Source organism: Denticeps clupeoides, chromosome 19 (genome assembly GCF_900700375.1).
Source record: "Denticeps clupeoides chromosome 19, fDenClu1.1, whole genome shotgun sequence".
Lineage (NCBI taxonomy): Eukaryota > Metazoa > Chordata > Actinopteri > Clupeiformes > Denticipitidae > Denticeps > Denticeps clupeoides.
In genome coordinates this window covers 14251729-14271512 of record NC_041725.1, presented here as the reverse complement: position 1 = coordinate 14271512, position 19784 = coordinate 14251729, and the positions used below count along the sequence as shown (strand labels likewise).

The 19784-nt window shown below is 44.4% G+C and overlaps 1 protein-coding gene across 5 annotated transcripts in view; it reads left to right on the top strand.

Moving 5' to 3' along the window:
* gria4a (glutamate receptor, ionotropic, AMPA 4a) overlaps positions 1-19784 on the top strand; it is a 52557-nt gene that overhangs the window by 5436 nt on the left and 27337 nt on the right. For all 5 annotated transcript variants that reach the window (XM_028962612.1, XM_028962611.1, XM_028962614.1 and 2 more), the window contains exons 3-4: positions 14490-14729; positions 18844-19028. In XM_028962612.1, coding sequence (XP_028818445.1) covers positions 14490-14729; positions 18844-19028 — 425 coding nt within the window. The remainder of the gene's footprint in view (positions 1-14489; positions 14730-18843; positions 19029-19784) is intronic.

Below are 19784 nucleotides of genomic sequence, written 5' to 3'. Positions count from 1 at the left end.
AGTGGGAATGATGAATGGAGCTGGGGGTGCTGAGCGATATGCTAACAAACTATGATAAATGGACTACACACAGATACTTGAGCTATGGAGACAGGAAAGCATACACGCACTCACACACACACAAGCTTCCCAGGTTACCCTCAACCAGTCAGTGACACGTGTGTACGTGGTTTCCAGGGCAACAGCTAATGAGCAACATGCCTGGGAACAGAAAGAGTCCAATGATACATAAGAGCAGGGCTGGAACTGAAGCTGCTTCGGACAACCCCCCTCCCCATCAATACATGCCCATCCCCCACACCCCCCAGCAACCTCCCATTCAGCACCAGCACACACTAACATCACCCATCCACACATCCGTTTTGCTTGTTAAAAAAAAAAAAGTCACCTCCACTTGCTAAGCAAGGTCTGCCAGGTCACTTTTAAGAATATTTTGTCCCTCCCCTGCAGGAAAAGTTTCTGTTGTGTCTCCAAGCTGTTGCTGTCTACTGCTCTATTCATGCTTTAAATGGGTCCAGTTTAAACGGATGCTGTGCTTGTTTTGACCATGTGCTTTTTGCAATGAGGTATAACAGTAGGACAGGTCAATATTAAAGTTTATTGACTGAGGAGAGACGAGGCTGGAGTCCATATAAGACACTAACATCTCCGTGGAGTTCAGTCCCGTGTGTCCCACTGCCGGCAATTCACAGTGAATCATGTTTCATTAAACTGAATATGAGAGGAGGGTATTATTCCGCAGATCGCTGGTGTACTGCGGATCAATCTCTGGCTGATTTAACACTTTAATATCGCCACTCATACACTGTAACGAGGTCAGAGAGTCCCGGACACATGCACACGTCTGCAGCCAATGGGGATTTATGCAGTGAGCAAGTGCTCAGCCCAAAGAAAGCCCGCAGGCATGTGAGCATACTGGGCAATGTAGTAATAAAACATTATCATGACAGAATTATACATAGTAAACATATTGGGTATTGTGAATCAGTTTTCCAAATACGTAATGGAGAACTTAGTTAACAACTGCATATCTATTTTATTTTCGGTAATTATATTGCAGCAAATATATGGAACAGAGGTTAAGAATAGCAGTCTGGATTCATAATATAGTCTTATGGCATTATTAACTATTGTACGTTCATACAATAAGGTCTGCTGTCGTGTTTGCTTTTGCATGTTTGTGTCTGCATGTTAATTGCACAGCATTTTGTAATAAATAGTACAGGAAACAGTTTGGAATAAGACATTTCCCTGTAATGTCTTATATACAACATACTGGACAGTACAGTTAACAGGCACTTTTGATTATAACATTTTGTAACAGTTTGTTAGGGTCCAGGCTCGATCTATGCGGCACAAGCTGTAGAACAAATTCCCCATTGCCACGGTGGCAGAAAAATCTGTGCTCATCCACATCATAAGACCTTTCCCGAATTTGTTCCGTGATGTAATAATTAACACTCTTCTCTTTTACTTTAGATAAGCAAAGTCAATTCAGGTTCTATGAGGGTCAGATTTTAAAGGGACAATCACCTTTTAGATGTTCTTTAGAGTGGCCCAAGACAGATAGCATTATTTATCCATGACAGATCAAATGACCAGAAATAGATATTCACATCAGGAACGAAAGCTTGGCATTAAGAATATGTCTGAAATTTGAATCACACTTTAAAGCAATTTGAGACAATGTTCTCAAAATTGGAGCCAGTGAGCTGGTAAAAAAAAATCTTAGGAATCGGCACCATGGACAGCTCCAGTTCTCTGACTGCAGTAGCAGTGGTGAAAAATACATGGTGAGTCGCAGGGATGTTAAAAGAGGGCTTACAAGCTACAGACACATCAGAAATATCCCAGAGAGCATCACACACACTCTGTCTACACCGAGCGCCATCATAGGATGCTTAGTCATAAAGCCCACAAACGCAGGAGCCCTGGGAGCCTGCCAAACAACAGGGTCTGTCTGCTTATGAAGAAAATCGCACAAGATGACTGTTTGTGTGTGTGTGTGTGTGTGTGTGTGTGTGTGTGTGTGTGCATAGAGCCTATGGACATACACGGCATCTTACTGAACTTCTTCCACAGCAACCGAGACGTCAACACAAGTCAGCATCATTCAACCAGAATCCTGTCTGAGTCAACATGGGCTTGTGCACATGAACACACACACAAAGTGTAGAACAGAGAAGAACGACAAAGACCCATCTTCCCACTGTACAGAAGTTGTGATTATGACGTGATCAAGCTCAGAGCCAACGCAGACAGACAGCTGGTGCAAACTGTTTACTATGGTGATATAATCTCAAAGAGCTCCTGGCAAATCACCTTTTTCTCCAGATCCCTGAGAAAATCACTTTTTAAACACATTATTTCGCTTCAGCATCTGCCTCCTCATTGTCCTATTAAATTTCATGCTACAGTAGTGTTTCTTGTCTTTATGCCTTCAGAACAGTGAAACAGCATGCAGCCCAGGCCCCCGGCACTAAACTCTCACATTAATCATGTTTAAACCTCGATCATACGTTTTGTTAGACCCCGCCTCGCCAACCTCTCATTTATAGAAAATATTTGATTCTCTTTCTTGAAGGAAACTGCGCTGACATCTGCTTTATTTTCTATCTCGATGCCTAAGGAGGGTTTTTTGTTGCAGCTGACACCCTCCCACGCCAGGGTAGTGAAAACCCGAGTGAATAGTTGACCGGAGGATTAGTTTACAAATACCACGAGCGAGAACTTCTGCTCATTGATCCCGATTGATCACATTGACGGCACAGTGGGGTGTTTGGTTTCCACATTAGGTCATAAAGATAAAAGGATGAAGTGCCTCTGTGTCGCCCCGACCCGGATGCCGAGATGAGTCAGCATCATTCGGTCCAGTTCCTGAAGTGCATTGCTCAATGTTTCACACTCACACACACAAACGCACACACAAATAAAACTTGGCGGAATTCCGTCGGACAATTTTACTGCCAAATGTCATTGAAATCTGATTGCATTTAGTAGCAAAATTGCCTGATTGAATTCTACCCCTCCTCTGCTTCCTTCTCATTAGGCTTTCAGTCGCCAAGGAGTCTACTTTGCAAAAGTAGCTTGCTGTGGATAGACTATTTGCATGATGTAGAAGTTAGACTAAGAAGAAACCACGCTGTGTCCCTGTTTATGGGTGGGAATGATGACCTATGTGCTGTGTGTCTCAAAACCATAACACTCCTAGACATCCATCCCATGTATTTGTCACAGACCATATATTGTTCCAATTTAATAGGATCAGAATAGAAACTTAAATAAAATTTTTACATTCAGTTTCAACTATTTCAAAAAAATAATTACCTATATAGTGTAGCCTGAGCCAAACAGGGATGCAGTGTTGGCATATCTAAAGCATATCTAGCATTGAAAGTTTTGGAAAGGAGCAAAAATATTGCATCAGCATTATAAACATTATACACATTTTTAACAGGGAACTTTTTCCAGTGTCTAGACTTCTTCCTTCGGCTGCTCCTGCTAGGCATGTGCCACAGTGCATCAGGCTGTCTGGTTGTCCACACAATCGACCTGGCAAAAGTTTTACTTTTACATTTACAGCAATAGTTCCAATAGTTCCGTGTTTGTGTTTTTAATCATTTGAGTTTTTAATTGACTAAATATTTAGACAGTTTCAGGGAGATGTAATGACCCCCAATCACTGTGAGGTGTTGACAAATCATTTCCTGCTTTTTTTTTTTTTTGTCAGTTGCCTTTTAATTATACTAATTCAGATTTGAAAACTTAATTGAAACATTATTTGCTCGTTATCTCCATTTGATTATAATTTCTCACTCTGGAACAACGTCTTATTTTATTAAGTTTTCTGTTTTTCAATTTTTTTTTTTTTTTGTTATTTAAACCAGTTTTAGTCCCAGGTCTTTATTTACATGTAATTACTATGTATTAATTCCTGGGGCTAATCATCACTCCGTTTATTTTTTTATTTTATTTTAAAATATTTCCCTGGCTGTTACAGAATGAGTCAGTGGCTGAATCAGAGTCTCCCTTCCTTGGCATTCGCATCTGGCAGAGGTGACAGGGTCTGAGCCAGTCTGATTGCACAGTGGGAGGTGGCGGGACGCAAGACTTTTATATTTTATATTCTGCTGTGACAGGGAGCAACTTCATTCTCTATGTTTATCATCGGTTAAGTAGAGATTTACTGGAGCCAACGAGCAGAGAAAGAAACACGTTGAAGAAAATACAGTCACAGAGCCCTGTTGTCAGCCTCAAGCTTGTATCCTTTGTATGTGGGCCTCTCCTGCCTTTGTCACCTTGTACAGTTTTCACTGGAAGCTATTATGGGTGGCATGGTGACAACTGCCGCCTCCACGTGCGGAGATTTTGGAGGAGGGTTTGTGTGTGGCTCCCTCCTGCAGTCCTTGGACACGTTAAGCAATTTGTAGACAATAATTTGTTTCCATGGGTGAATGAGTGTGACGTGTGGGTAACTTGTTCCTGCCACACACCTGATGATAGCTGGGAAAGGGTCCAGCTACCCCGGGACCCTGACCTCTATAAGTAATGGATTTTATTCACGTGTCTGGTATAAAAATGTATATGGGTATAAAAAGAAGTGTTTTTTTACTTGAGGTCAATAATGTTTTATAATTAAGTGAAAAACTACATTCAGAAAATGAGAAATGAGAAAAAAGACAAATTAGTGATATTATCAACTACCCAAAACAATGTGAATGTAAATAGCTTTTTTATTCTAATTATTCAGTTTAGAATACAGACAGACATCTCTCTGCAAAACCATTCTTTCATTGACATGAAGAGTTTTGTGGACATAAATGTTTGTTATTTTCACGTTCTGAAACTATTTTAATAGAAACGTCTTATATTCATCTCGTCATGCATGATAAACAACAAACTTTTCACATTATTCTGTGATCAGGATGTTATAGTTAGTCTTTAGTTTTGCGTATATTCATGCAGAACTGCTGCACATGCAGAAGCTGCAGAGTAATGAGGAGATCAAGAGATCAATGGGGGTCCCTCATTGTTTTATCATTGTTTGGCTGCCGTTCAGCAAAATAACCCCCTGCTAACACGTGAGCCTGTGCGCGGTGTGTGTGTGTGTGTGTGTGTGTGTGTGTGTGTCGCCCCAGGGTGCCGCTGTCCTGGCTCTGGTCCTTGGGCCTGTGCTTTGCAGATGTGAGGGGAACAGTTTTTCCTGCTGACACACAGATGTCTTGCTCTCTGGCCTGTCTAGGGTCAGAGAAATGAGCCCATTTTTAGCACAGAGTGCGAGGCTGTTTTTAATTCCAGCCATAACCGCACATGATTGCCAGTTGCCCCTCGTACGCTAGGAATGTAAAGTTAGACAATTGGAGCAGATACTCCTGTCTTGATCCAAGCCAAGTGCATTCATTTACAAGCTTGTTTTTAATTCTCAAATGCAAGCTAAAAGACTGTCTGCCCGCAGCCAGTGCTAATGGCGCAGAACAGGCCTTAGACAACCCACTGAAGGGCAGAAGAGAACTCTGAGGTCAGGTAGGCAGTCAACAATGATGTGACCCGACAGCACTGCTTATCCCAAAAGGACGCCTCACCAATTGATGGGCATTGAGACTCGCTCTGTTTGCGCCATAAAAAAGCAAGAGATGGTTATGTGTCATTTGGCTGTCTTTTCTGGAGGGCAAAAAGTACGTCCGCCCCCACGTTTTGTTCCGAGAATTTTATTGCGCTAACAGGGACAGCGAATCAGAGCACTTTAGTTCTGTGTGATTGTTCTCTTTTAGCCTGATGGCTCAGAAAAAAAAAAGTCCTTTTCGATATCAGGAAGTCATAAACACACGAAGAAAACATTATCGCTGGTCCGCCTCAAGTGCCAGTCTAAGTGCTAATCACCTGTTTCCTCTCCTCCGCCTGCTGGAAGGGTCTTCTGTGGCTGGTTAAGTGCGCTGGTGGCTGAAGAGGTTCACTGGATGGGAACGGATGAAAGCAGGGATAGGGCACAATTAACGCTGAAGAGAGGGTCAGGAGGCCTCAAAAGAGAGAGAGAGAGGGTGACGTAGGCTCGGCTGTGAAGAATTTCATCTGGGATGTGCCGAAACGGCACCTCTTCCGTGAGTGAATTTTCACTTTCTGCCGAAACATCCACCATATTTATCTGGCGGTTTAATTAATTAGCATGCGAAAGATGATATGTTCCTATTGGCTCATGGTTCAATATAAATCTCTCCTTGATGCTCAATAGATGCATAGATGGCAGCCGGGCCTGCCGCGCCCTCGTCAGCATGTTTTGTTGCACCTCCTCATGTTGCCAGACGCTCATTAGGATTCCATTCCTGAAGAGGACAGGCTCATCATTCCTAATAAAAAGGAGCCTGGGTTTAAATTTAATGGCCCTGGTGTGTGCTGTTAACTTTTTACAGCTGGCGTAACTCAAACGTTCTTAACTAACAACGTTTATCCGGGTGGTCGCTGATCAATGAGGGCCGGGCACAGCAAATGGTTTTCCTGGAATATTTAATTTAGTAACGCGAGGCAGAGAAAGAGAACGGCCCTTTATAGCCATGCGGGAATACAGCAGTCATAAAAAAAAAGATTCATGTCTTTACTTCAACGACTGTTGTGCACGATGTTATACCATGCATATGTGAAAAGTAAATGCATTTGATTTTTCAACAAATCTCAAAAATAACCCGACTACCAAGCCAAAATTATTCATATTAACCCAAAACATATAATGAAAACAGGTGCTGTCAATCTATTAAAGCAAATGTAACTAATGAATAAAACATTTTGCAATAAATGCATTGTGACAAGTTGTGATTTATGGATTTGATTGATAATGCATATTAAGTGTGAGAAGGAGGCTCAGACAGGGAGTGACAGGGAATGCTATGAATTCTGTGTAAGATGTTACTGTGTTTGTTCACTGCACCGGACTTCTACTCTCTGCTCTGCACACCTGAACAACAGTCTTCTGAAGCAGCCATTTGCATCTTCATGTAGGGGTTTTCTCTTTTTCATATACATAATATGAGTCAGGTTACATTTTTATACACAATACACATTTTGTAGCACGACTCTCTTGCGAGCAATTTCTATTTAGCCTCCTTGTGTATATGTGTATAGAAGGGATCTGCATCTGTCTGCCAAGATCCTATATATCCTGGATATTCGTAAGCAATGCATGGACTATGCAGCCACTCTGCTCTGCACTCACACTCTTTCCATGAATCCTGCCTGGTGCTTGATGATGCTATGACAGTGTGGAGAGTAGCACTCTTTTATCTATGCATGACCTAAATAGTCAGCACGGCCTGTTCTCTGAATGTAACACAATAAAAGTGTGACTCATTGTTTCCTAACACTGAGATCTCATCCAGTATTTATTCACACGAAGAAGAAAGAAAAAGGTAACAATGCAAGTGTTCTAGCCAACAAAGTGCTCAAAAACCCAAACTTAACCCACCAACTCGGCCATGACACCTATTCCAGATATTTATTCCAGATATTTATACAGCATTAATAAAAAGTAGCTACTATGGAAATAGGAATTTAATTTATTTAATTGCTAATTTACATTTAGTCCTTATCTTATACAATTTTATACATCTCAAGGTGTAGAGAGTCAGTACTCGTTGCATTTTAAGAAATAAACTGCACAAAATATGTTACTTTTGAAAACTACTGAATAATTCTAATAAAGAATGCGTTGTGATTTCAGATATCCGGTCCTCAAGGGGTAACTCCGGCTCCAGGATCCGGACCGGCTCATGACAGTTATAGATCACACACGCTATTCCACATATCCTAACTGTTACACTTGTTTAAATATAGCAGTGACCACATGGCCTGCACTAGTTCTTCTGCCTGCAAAACAAAAGAAAAAAAAACTTTCAAAAGCATGAGGACGAGGGATTCCTCACACCTTCCAAAGCAGAGCATGTTGTGCTCAGAGATTTCCAGACGTGGTGTGAAGTTAGGGATGTGTGCGTGTGTTTTCTCAGATTTGCGTTTGAGTCAGTGATGAAGGGAAGGAGAGACAGAGATCATGACAGAAGGGAACAGTGTAAAAGAATAAAGCGATATCGGAGATTAGAGAGGCAGTTCCTGTCAGCTTCGCGTTTCGAGGTTCGTGTTTTTAACTGCGTTCTAAGTTGTGGAAACTGGGCCAAGACTTGTTGGGACTCCAGTGAACATGAGAGGATCTACATGTAACTCTGTACTAAAAAAAAAAAATGCCTCCAGCACCTTGCGATGACAAAGATTTCATTTTAGGGTGGCACATCCTGCATCTTTGCAGTGTGTTTCATGGTGGTGCCAGCAGTGAGACACCTACACAGTCTCACTCTCTGTTCTGATGGCCAACGCAGTCTGCGTTTCAGTTTGTAGAACATATTCTGGCCCTGAATGGATGGTCAAGTTGTCATGGGATCATCTTGAGCCGACACATGTGTCACCTTCATAAATGCAATATTTGTTGCATTTTCTTTGTTGATGTTGATGATGAAGGCTTATGGCTTTGTCTCATTTATGGTATTAATCAAGCACCCATTTATTTCATAGAATTTATTTTCTTGGTACATAGAGCCCAATTTCGTTCCACTGCAACGTAATGCATAGACAGTATTCATTAATCTTGCATCGAGTATATCTTGGAGAGGAGAAGGAAACTACACAGCCAGTACTATTTGTGGCTGTGTAATTATTTATGAGCCCCAAAAAGGATGTGATGAGCTGATGGTGATGAGTGAAAGGTCTCACGCACCCTTTTCCTTTTTCTGGAGGACTGACACCCCCCTCCCCTCAATATGCCACTTGGCCCCTTCTTCTGTCTCCTACATTTCCTGAAGTCTTCCGTGCTTGTAACACCACGTGTAGAAGGGAGAAGGGAGCCAGTGGATGTCGCAAACACAACCTCTGTTGCAGTCATCTCGACATTGTTTGACCAATCAACACTTCATTCTCATTGGTGAACACCCTGAATGCACGTCTGAATGAACCACGCCTGTATAAATATAAAATGTAAAATGTCCCACTCAGTTGCTAACCACACCGTCTCAACTAATCTGTCACACTTAATATTTTTCGCATTGCCGTAATGTGAATCAACTAAACAAACCTGCTGTCAGCAGCACTGTAGTAATAAAAATAAAAAAAAAGATTTACTCATAAGAATAAATTTGACAGCTTAGTTTAAAAGCACAAACTAATAGTATTTTAACGACTGTAATGAGAAAAAATAAACAGCTACGATTTACTTTTTTCAGTGCAGTGCAGACCAGTTTTCTTCTGTCTATGTTAATCTCAAGGCTTCTTACTATCTCTGGTGAAGATGGTTTTTTGATCACTATGAGAGGCTTTGATTATTATATGCCTGAACTATATATAAAAAAACATTCACATATTAGAATTGATTGAATACATTTAAAGACTGCAGCAAGGGTAGCCATCTATAAAATCCTTCCATGAGCACGGATAATTAAAAAAGAAGGGGTTCTGATTTGAGTCCACCGAGAGCTGGGCAACATCTGAGTCTGCCCTGTGATTCATGATGTCCTACCCTCCTCCACCCAGTCTTCATCCTTGACTGGACAGTGACAATAACCGCCACCCCTCTGCCTCAGCCCAGACTGCGGATTTCGTGGCCAGACACACGCCACCGCTGACACTGCTATAAATAGACAGCGCTGGAGCGCTATCGCCAGTCAATAGGGACGGAGTCATGTGCGCGTGGCCACTGTCTGCAGCTGCACTGGACTGTGAAATCTCTCTTTAACGTTTGTGATGTCGGCGCAGGAGATCAAATCTGGACGGAAGATCTGCCTCCTTCCACTGAACTTGCTCATGGGCGATATACCGACTACATCACACACTAACATTTCCCTCGATTTGGTCTGTTTTGTGCGATTCAAATGATTTATGTGTGTGCATGAGGCTCTTAAATTACCCCATGAAGAGAACATAATGCCCCCCCTCCTCTCCATCGCTGTAGCATCCGCTCTCACCCGCCTGTGTTCGAATGCTCTGGATCAGTGTCATCGGATTTGACAGGGGTGCATCCTGTCAGGGTGGTAGGATGGTACAGACATTTTCTTTCTTTTAATTGCTTATGAGACTACGAAGTGAATAGCTTGTTAGTGTACCAAGTGGCATTTTGCTAACGTAACACTTATTTTGATCTAACACATTTCTTTGAACACAGTCATGATTCTGCAGACATCAACAACTACAGACCAGTGTCTCTTCTCTCATTTCTTTCTAAAGTCCTTGAGCGCTGTGCCTAAAATCAGCTATCACTTCATCTGTCTCAGAACTACCTCCTAGATCCCAACCAGTCTGGCTTCAGAGCAGGTCATTCTACAGAGACAGCCCTCCTGGCTGTTTTTGAGAACCAACCAACTCTCCTTCTCGACTTATATCACCAACCCTTCCTGCTCAGGTAGATTCCTTCTCTACAATATCTATGGACCTTATCTATCAACACAGGCCACCCAGATACTTGATCAGTCCCTTGTAATCTCGTGACTGGATTACTATAGCAGGTCTATACTGATAGACTCCCTCCACTGGCTCCCAGTAGCTGCCCGCAGCAGATTCAAAATACTGATGCTGATGCAAAATACTGGAAGCCAAACATTGGGTAGCACCATCCTACCTCACAGTCTGTATAATTCCTCGCACTACACCTCGCACTCGCCGACCCTCCAGTTCTGCTCGCCTGGTCCCTCTACCATTGAGGATTCGAGAAAGGCACTCATCTAGACTCTTCTCTGTCTTGGCCCCTAGTGAATAAAATGATTGTATTCATGGTTTGATGGTAACATTGATGGTAACATGAAAGCACGATGTAAGTTGCTCTGGATAAGGCCGTCTGCCAAATGCCATAAATATAAATGTAAATGAACAGTACTTATCACCTCTGGTTGCATTTGCAGCCATTTTGGTCACAGTCAAGGGCCCTACAGTCATGATAGCAGGCTATGAAAGGCAAGCATTCTTTTGAAAAAAGGGAGGCTAGGAGAAAATGGATGAGATGCGGAGAGGTGGAGATGAAATCGAACAGAGGAAGAGCATGATGAGAGGCCAGTTTTAGAATATTGTCAAATCATGCCTGAGTGAGTAAATGTTGGATTCTGCTGGTCATTTTTGTTAGAATTAATTTGATCGAGTCAAAGACTGGTCACCAAATCCTTTGAACTGGGTCCTCACATACGGTAAATGAGGTTGATGTGACCTGAGCAGGGGGTTTTCACACTTTCAGCCCAATTAGTACGCAGTTTTTTGTCTAGATGAACTTTGACGCCTCTAAAACTAAGTGAAATATGAGACCAACCTGGGAGGTGGCCTCAGTTTTGGTTTGCTTTAACGGTTTAACCTGTGACCACAAAGCACTCCCGGTTTGCTTTGATATTTTTTTCTGCCCTCTAGCCTTGCTGTAGACATGGTTTTGGCCGCAGAACTATAGCGTGAACCCACAATGTGAACATGAGAAGAACCCCTAATCCCCTTTCACTTGGTCTACATTTGGGGCCCAGCAAGATCCCACAGGGTCAAGGAAAGGTCACAAGTTCACTTGGATTCAGCCTTTGAATCTGTCAAGGCCCTGCTGGAAGGGGATGCGCTGCCTGGGACTCCAGATGCCACAGCCTGGAAGCATTTTCCCCCCGTTTCACACAGTGGGATGTGCGCCCTGGCAGCATGAAAGAGATGTAACCCAGTGAATGAGAGCCAGAGGAGCAGCCCATAAAAGAAGCAGACAGGAGGTTCAGGAGAGCGGGGTCATTCTCTGAGCAAACAAAGCAAGCAAGTAGAGCTACAATGGAGAGACACTATGAAATGCTGAAAAAGATACACAGCGAAGAGAGATAAAAGGCGCAAGCGGAAGCAGCCTAGTTCTTTTTCAGAGGGAAGAAGAAGAGGCGTCTACGCGACTTGCCCACAAACGGCTCCGTTTGTCTCCCCGGCAGAAGTGTATTTTTCTCATCAGCTGGACAGGCACAGCATCTGAATGGCAGATTCTGGGCTCCTCGCCTTCCATTCATGTTGCCGGTCTTGAGCTCAGCTTGGCGCTTCTTCCACAGCGGTGAGGAAATAAGTCTGTTATTTCCTGTTTACTTTAAAAACACGTACGCCGCCGCGAGTCCATAGCCCCCGCTGTGTGATCTCCCCGACTCCCCAGTCTGCAACCTCCTTCACCAAACAGGCCATTTACTTTGAACAAATAAGTGAAGTAAAAATTAAGTCCATTTTACTTCTGTTTTGTATATAGGGATGGTATTACAGAAAGCAATAGACACTTCATTACATCACGATGAAGCAAGAAGAGAGACTGACTCAAATGCGTGAAACGTAATTGTGAATGTCACCTTTTTGCCGTAAATAAAAAAAATGAAAGAATGCAAACGGCCAATGCATCGGGACATTTTACAGCCACAATTACGCACCACTGCATTTTTTACAGCCCATTAATGTTTAATGAAAAAAGGCTCCACAGACATTTTATCTTAAATCCACTCTGGCATTTTAACCCCTCAAACATTAGGCTTAAAACAACTTGTACGTTGTACGATTGTACGCTGTAGCATGACTCCATGGGTCTGTAATGTCCAAACGTCTGTATCTCCGTTCGCTTTGACGTCAAGATTACACTTTAGTGGAAATATTATAAGACTCATTTGTCACTAGTCTGCTCTGTGCAACTATTTCACGCCAAGGGTGAGGGGTGAGAGCCACAAGAAGATGGCTGACTCTATTTGCTCTAAATTGATGTGTTGTTCAAAGGTTGGCTCGGTTAAATTGAAGTCACTAGAGAGATAAACTTTCATCAGTGTCTCTGGCGTCAGGCTGAAGTGTGTGTGTGAGACTGTGTGTGTGTGCAACAGAGCCTGAGTCTCCTAAAGAGGTTGCGTCTCTGAAAGGTGGGGCGAGTCGATATGCAGGCCCTGCTTTCACGGTTCAGCCCCCAGCCTTTCTTTAATTGCTGAGCGCAAGGCTGCCTCGCTGCATTGTTTACTAGACTGGAGCATATTGTGGGTAATGAAACTGTACCTTTTCCCCAATGAGACATGGGAGTGAGGTGTGAGAGATTTAGAGAGGGCAGGTAAAGAAGCGAGAGAGAGAGTGAGACCATGGAGACCACATAGCTGGAGACAGTAAAATAATTTGCGTTATTAAACGTCAGCCGAGGTCCTTCGTATAGGCTTCATGGACTGATGAATAGCAGGCATGTTGAAGGTGCAAAGCTCTGTATAAACTCCTCCAGATGTCCTCACCAACGCATCACCACTTCTGCAGCAGTAGAAGGTTCTTGGTGAGGCAGGATGGGAAGGGGGGGGGGGCTTGGCTTTTTTAACGTTAGAGGCGGAACAAATGAATAGAATACGCAAACGAAATGTGTTTGATCTCCGGCTCAGCAAAAGGTCCCTTTCTCCGAGCTTTTTTTTTTGTGATGAGGCTCAGTTGGGCGCAGAAACTTTTGTCATTCCTCGAAGGGGACAGCGGTTACGAAACAACAACAAAGCCAGCTCTCCGCTTGCATGGGAGCAGGCAGGCAACTCATTTCCGAATGTGTTTACCGAGCTCAGAAAGGCAGAGATAAAAGCATGAGCAGAAAGCATTTTGAAAAAAAAAAAAAAAAAAACTTCCCTTTTTAGCTTCTTCCCACGAATATCACACGAAAAAATCTCGAATATGCAGGAAGGCAGCAGAAAATGTGGGGACGGGGGATTTTTTTTTCTGTAGCTGATTTATGTAGCGCTTGTAAGAAAGCACAAGGGCAATGTTCCCGAGCTTCAGAAACTTTAGTATAGCCTGCAGGCAGCCCTTCCCCCACCAAAAAAAAAAGCCTGTCAGTGCATCTAATTAGACAAAGCGTTCATGTTGAGTCAATATGGCCGACAAGAATAAAGCAAGAGCTCTTGTTGTGCCTGTGTACGTTTAATGAGACCTTCTTTCTTCATTCCTCCCACTCCATTTTCAGGTTCGCCTAATTGTGGTTCTGGGTGATGTAATAAATGAGTGCATTGATTTTTTTTTTTTTTTTTTTTTTTATGGCGCTCCAGGAAGAGGATGCCACTTAACCATTTTTTAAGAATGCAGAGATAAAAGGGACTGCACTCGTGAACTGGTGGCCTTCCTGCACTCCACCTTCTGTTTTTCGGGCACTGTTAATAAAAAGAAAGATATAGTGACTATAAAGTTGGTGCCTGTTTATAATTGTATATTTATAGAAATCTTTAGCATCTAGCGCTGTGCTTAGTGACAGTTAGTGACAGAAAATAGAGCCAAAATGTGAATACTTACAGGCTTAGATACATAGATGCCTTCCACCACTTCATCAAGCCACAAATGCAATGGGAATTTTTTTCATGGTTTAGGGCCCAGAGTACCATAGAAGATGGAATTCATATGGCAGCTGCCGTGCTGAGGCCTTTAACTTGCGATGACAAGTTTGGTGTTCCTAATAAACCCTTGTCTTCTCTCTCCCCTGTCCCTCTCCGCAGTCTGTTCCCAGTACTCACGAGGAGTGTTCGCCATCTTCGGCCTGTACGACAAGCGCTCGGTGCACACGCTCACCTCGTTCTGCAGCGCGCTGCACATCTCCCTCATCACGCCCAGCTTCCCCACCGAGGGCGAGAGCCAGTTCGTCCTGCAGCTGCGGCCCTCTATCCGCGGGGCACTGCTGAGTCTCCTTGACCACTACGACTGGAACCGCTTCGTCTTCCTCTACGACACAGACCGGGGTAAGAGCCCACCATGCCCATCTGGAGCATCACCCGGATCAGACACTTTAATATGGATGTTTGAAATTGGACTTTTCTGCACCGCACTGCGGCTCAAAAGATGTATACCTGGAGAGGCTGTAAACGGTGTAAATGGTGTCAAGTTAATTTGGAGTCTGGGCCGCTGTCGAAGCCTGGCAGCCGTGTGACCGCGGACCCGGCCAAGAGTTGCTCCGAGTTGAGTGAGCCAGTCAAGTGGCTGGAAATGGGAAGGAACAGGTGCCTTCAATAACAGCGAGTGCAGTGCACCGCAGTGGGACTGTAGTGCATGGCGAGGGCAAGTTGTTCGACGCTCGCGGAGGGATCGTGTAGCCGTGGGGGCTTGTTTTTCCGCTAATAAACAGTTTCTTCCGCGAAAAGAGGCAATATATCAGAGCTGTGTGACAGCGTGTATACATTTAAGCCGTGTGCGAATGGACTTCTGTCTCAGCCCTGCTCATTCTGCTGGCTGTGGGCATGCATGGTTCTATATTCTGCATGCTTATGCATGCATGTGTGTGTGTGTGTGTGTGTGTGTGTGTGTGTCCGTATTCGGTTAGATCGAGTGTTCTCCGTCTTGTGTGTGCTGCAGGCGTTTGTGTCCATGGCTTTACATTTTAAATTGCTGCTCTCCGAAGGCGACTGTTAGCCTCTAATGCACCGCTCTCTTCATCAGTCTCCTCTTGTTTGTGTGTGCGGCTCGAACATGCCCCCTTCACAGGAAATAATGAAATATCATTTCACTGTCTGAAGGGGAATATTTGTCTCTTTTTTTATTATTAATACATAAATAACTGTGGTTTTGTGAAACTGTACTGATGTGGTCCTCTACCACAGATCCTCTACCACTCTGTGGAGGGGGAAGGGAGGAAATGACTTTATGAACCTACAAAGTCAATGAGCGCAGTGCTCACTCAGCCATGCAGCCACTGCACACTGGCTCAAACTAACAAACGACTTTTGCACAAATGTAATCTGTAATATGTCTGTTTTTTTATTGTTATTATTTTATTGTGGATGGATCACAACTGGGTTGGTGGAAAATATTTTTATATTTTGTTCAAAGTTCCCCTTTCAGGGATTATTCTGTGTGTATGTGTGTGCAGGGCATGTGAACATATAGCAGTGGAAAGTTATTATGAAAGGGCGCTCACGAACATGGATTTTCTACCAAATACTGCCCTAGCATGCGAGTATGTGCCAGGGGCAACTGCATCTGGGGCACAGCTGATGCCCTCTGTTTGTTTTTTTTGTTGTTTTTTTGGTTATGGGACTGTTCTATGTGGCATCTTCTTAGTTCATGTGGTAAAACAATAATCTGCATGCATTTCTGAAGGACACTTTTAAGCAAATTTAAGCAACCAGCAGATTTTCGTAAAAAGGGGTTTACACTCCCCGCTATGGCATAATATCCTGTATCATTTGGGGACACGGAGGACTTGCACATGCCTCATTTGGTCCATATGAATCCAGTCAATTGCACATGCACACCTATGACTCTCCAATATTGTACACAAGAGAGGAAATGTAATAGATCCCCATCTACTCAGCAGAGGAATTTTCTCTCTGAAAAAAAAAACAAAAAAAACAAGTCACGTTCCAAGATGTGCACCTGGTCAGAGACGGCCGAGAGAAGCACACGTGAGATTTGAACAACAATCCGTATAACATGGTGTTAAGTGTGAAGGTTGGTTGAATTGCTTCTGCACCAAAAAAAAAAACAACATTTTTTTTTAGATTCCTCATTTATGATTCCTGTATGTTATTGTATTTGCACACACACAGGGGCAAAAGTAGTGTGCAATTTTTTTGCCTATACTGCAACATGCAACCCGCCGCCCCCGGCAACAACACCCACCCGTTCACACCCTCCATCCCCCACCCACCATGCAGAGCAAACCCCCCTCTTGCACTGCGCATTCGGTGCGTAATTTTCTTCTGTCATGTAAGCAACTCTCAACGTGCAGAAACAATTTGTAGAGGTGGGATGTCTAGTAGTAGCACAGCCTTCGCTGTAAGATATAATATGTAATACATGTTTGGTTTGTGTTAAAGGTTCGACTTTGACTGGTTTTGTATGTGGGTTTTAGCCAGCAGGCTGTAGTACCAGGACGACCCACTTTCAGCCCTCGACAGATATTCAATATGGCTAATACCATTTGCCAATGGTTAATTTCCCCTGGCATGATCCATCCTCTTGATCCTGGTCAGTGTGGCCATCGTCCCTCTTACGTCTCCCTTGCAGCCTGTGCTCCAGGCAAAATTATGGCCGACCGCATGCCAGAGCCGCCTGTGCCAGTATTTGTTTGCCTGCTGTTTTTAGGCCCGTGACCGACCCATGTGGACATTCATTCTGTGTGCCAGCATGTGAACTTGGCCTGCACTGTATGCAAGGGACGAAGAACTGGTGTCTGCTGCCAGCCGCCTGTCCTTAATGGCACAGTGCCGAGGAAGAGATGTGAATGAAGCCTTGTTGTTACTCCCTTGTTGGTACAGGTCTATTATGCATTCATGTATGTATGTTGCGCTTGGTTATGAATATTCCAGCACTGGGTTTTGGTTTTAGAGAGTCTCCATCAGAACTACCTGACGCCGAATACCACCAAGCTGTAATGGCGTTTGGCAGCAGAGTCCCTCTGGAGTGATTGGATTGAACCTCAAGTGTCAATATTAAGATCAAACTGCACAATCAGAGCACAATGCAGGCACATGCAGTTGATGCACATTCCTTCCCTCTCCCTTTATTTTCAAATCTCACCTCCACTCATCCAGGGCAACTTATTCATGTCTCATCTCATTGCACCAGAACCGGGGGGGGGGGGGGGGGGGGGGGGGGGGGGGGTTCATCCATCCCTGCGGAACACTAGTGCCATCTATTGGTCCTCTGTCACACAGCGATGATGATGGATGCGCTTTCTGGTACACCACCTGCATGATGAATGACAGAGTTGGGGGGTTTCAGGCCGCTGGGGCTTCTCTCTCAGGTGTCTGAGAAACCGGAACACCCGTGAAGATGCGAATGAGGAGCCGGTGATTCAGAACCAGCCGTGTGTGCAGGTCTCCGTCAGGCCCCAGCATGGAGATGTGTGGGATGTGCAGTGATTTCCCAGCAGAAAGAAGGTGTTAGATAATGTCATGTCAGTCCTGTCAGAAGTACTCTTTCTCACTAAAACAAACACAGGGACTGCAGTCCTCCACATTTCATCCTTGTAATAAAACTTCTCCTCGACGTAAAGCTTTAGCCATCGGAATTTGCCTTCAAGGGAAATCACAGAGATCTCTCATCTCCGTCATTTCTTTCTTCACTCTTGGTTTTCTGAAATATTGGTATCTTTGGCCCTCATGTGCCTGGCAGTGTCTAACACCAGAATTTGCAAAGGACATCCATCAGAGCACTGAGATAAGCAGGGGCGGGGGGCAGTAATGGAGGAGGGGATTTATCTGCTGCACTCAGCCATCAAGTCAATTGGCTGCGCTTCTGGACGCACGGTTCAACGCTATCAGAGACGGGAGTCAACTCGGGGACGGATATTAACTGGACAGCGGAGACATCAAAACGTATTGTACCGTCCAGGACGTTAAATTATACTGACAAACCTACATCGCTTCTCTAATACAGCAAGGGTAAATAATGAAGAATGGCTATTTCGAGGGTAGAGATTGTGTAGATTGTGTGGAGAAGGCAAAGTCAAGAGACACACTCATACTGGGGAGAATGGCCATTTAGGGAAGGACAAAAAGGACACACGGCAGCTTACAGGCCACCGCGATCGTTCTTCAGTGTCGGCAGAAGGTTCAGTAATGCAGGTTTCAGGACCTTGTGTGGAACTGAGGCAGTAAAAGGGTAATGTAGGTAAAAAAGATCTAAACAAGGAAACAGAGACGGAGGTGAAACCAGACCAGGGCGTAATCACTGAGATGATGCTAATCACTGACTTTGCCGGAGCTCCTTGCCCCATTAGAGAGCAGGTGAGTGTGAACGTGATGAGCCCTTTAATGCCCTCCACCCTGTCCTGATCTCAGCAAAGCAACTTTTCCCCATGTCTCTCTCTCTCTCTCTCTCTCTCTCTCTCTCTCTCTTTCTTTTGTCATCCAGGATACTCCATCCTGCAGGCCATCATGGAGAAAGCTGGGCAGAATGGCTGGCAGGTGAGCGCCATCTGCGTGGAGAACTTCAACGACGCCAGCTACCGCCGCCTCCTCGAGGACCTCGACCGGCGGCAGGAGAAGAAATTTGTCATCGACTTGGAGGCCGAGAGGCTTCAGAATATTCTGGAACAGGTGACTTCAGGTCCAGGCACAAACCTTGGAAGTGCTCCAGCTCGTGCAATCGTTGAACCTTAATATTCTGTGATGTCTTTATTTGTAAAAGATCCAAAGAATGAAACCAAAATACAGAATACTGGTTTAAAATGTTACACTAATAATACATAGCAGACATTTTGGCCACTATAATGTCCTGATTTATATCATAATGTGGGAAAAATGTGCATATCCCAGGGCCAGGCAACAGCTTAAGTAAGTAGATGGATGGAGATGGAGCTGAAAATGAATCTGCAGGAGCTGCAGTCCCCCAAGGGTCCGTGAATGGCCAGGCACACCTGAGCTAAAGGACGAGGACCGTGAGCTGGAACTGGCTGCACATTCTGCGCTGATCCCGTCCGACGTTCCCCCCCACCTCTCCATGCGGCCGCTCAGAATTCCAGGCAGGGCGGATCGCGCCGCATTTAGAGCCCGCCATGCAGAACGGCGCTCGCCGCAGTCTGTCCACAGCCCTCACGCCCTTCTGCTCCCATTTGTTTACCTGTCTGCTGCGGCGGTCTGGGAGCCGTGTGCCGAGGGCTGCTGAGCGCGGACAGACGCAGGTGTTCCTGCAGGCCAGCGTTGCTCTTTGCGGCGCATGAACTCAACAACCAGGCTGATACGTGGACGTCTTACGGTCACAGTGCAGCCATGTACTTTTAGGGATTAGGGACAAAGTGGGAAGACTTATTGATTCCACAGGTTACAAAAATGGCTAATTTGTAATGCAGACCA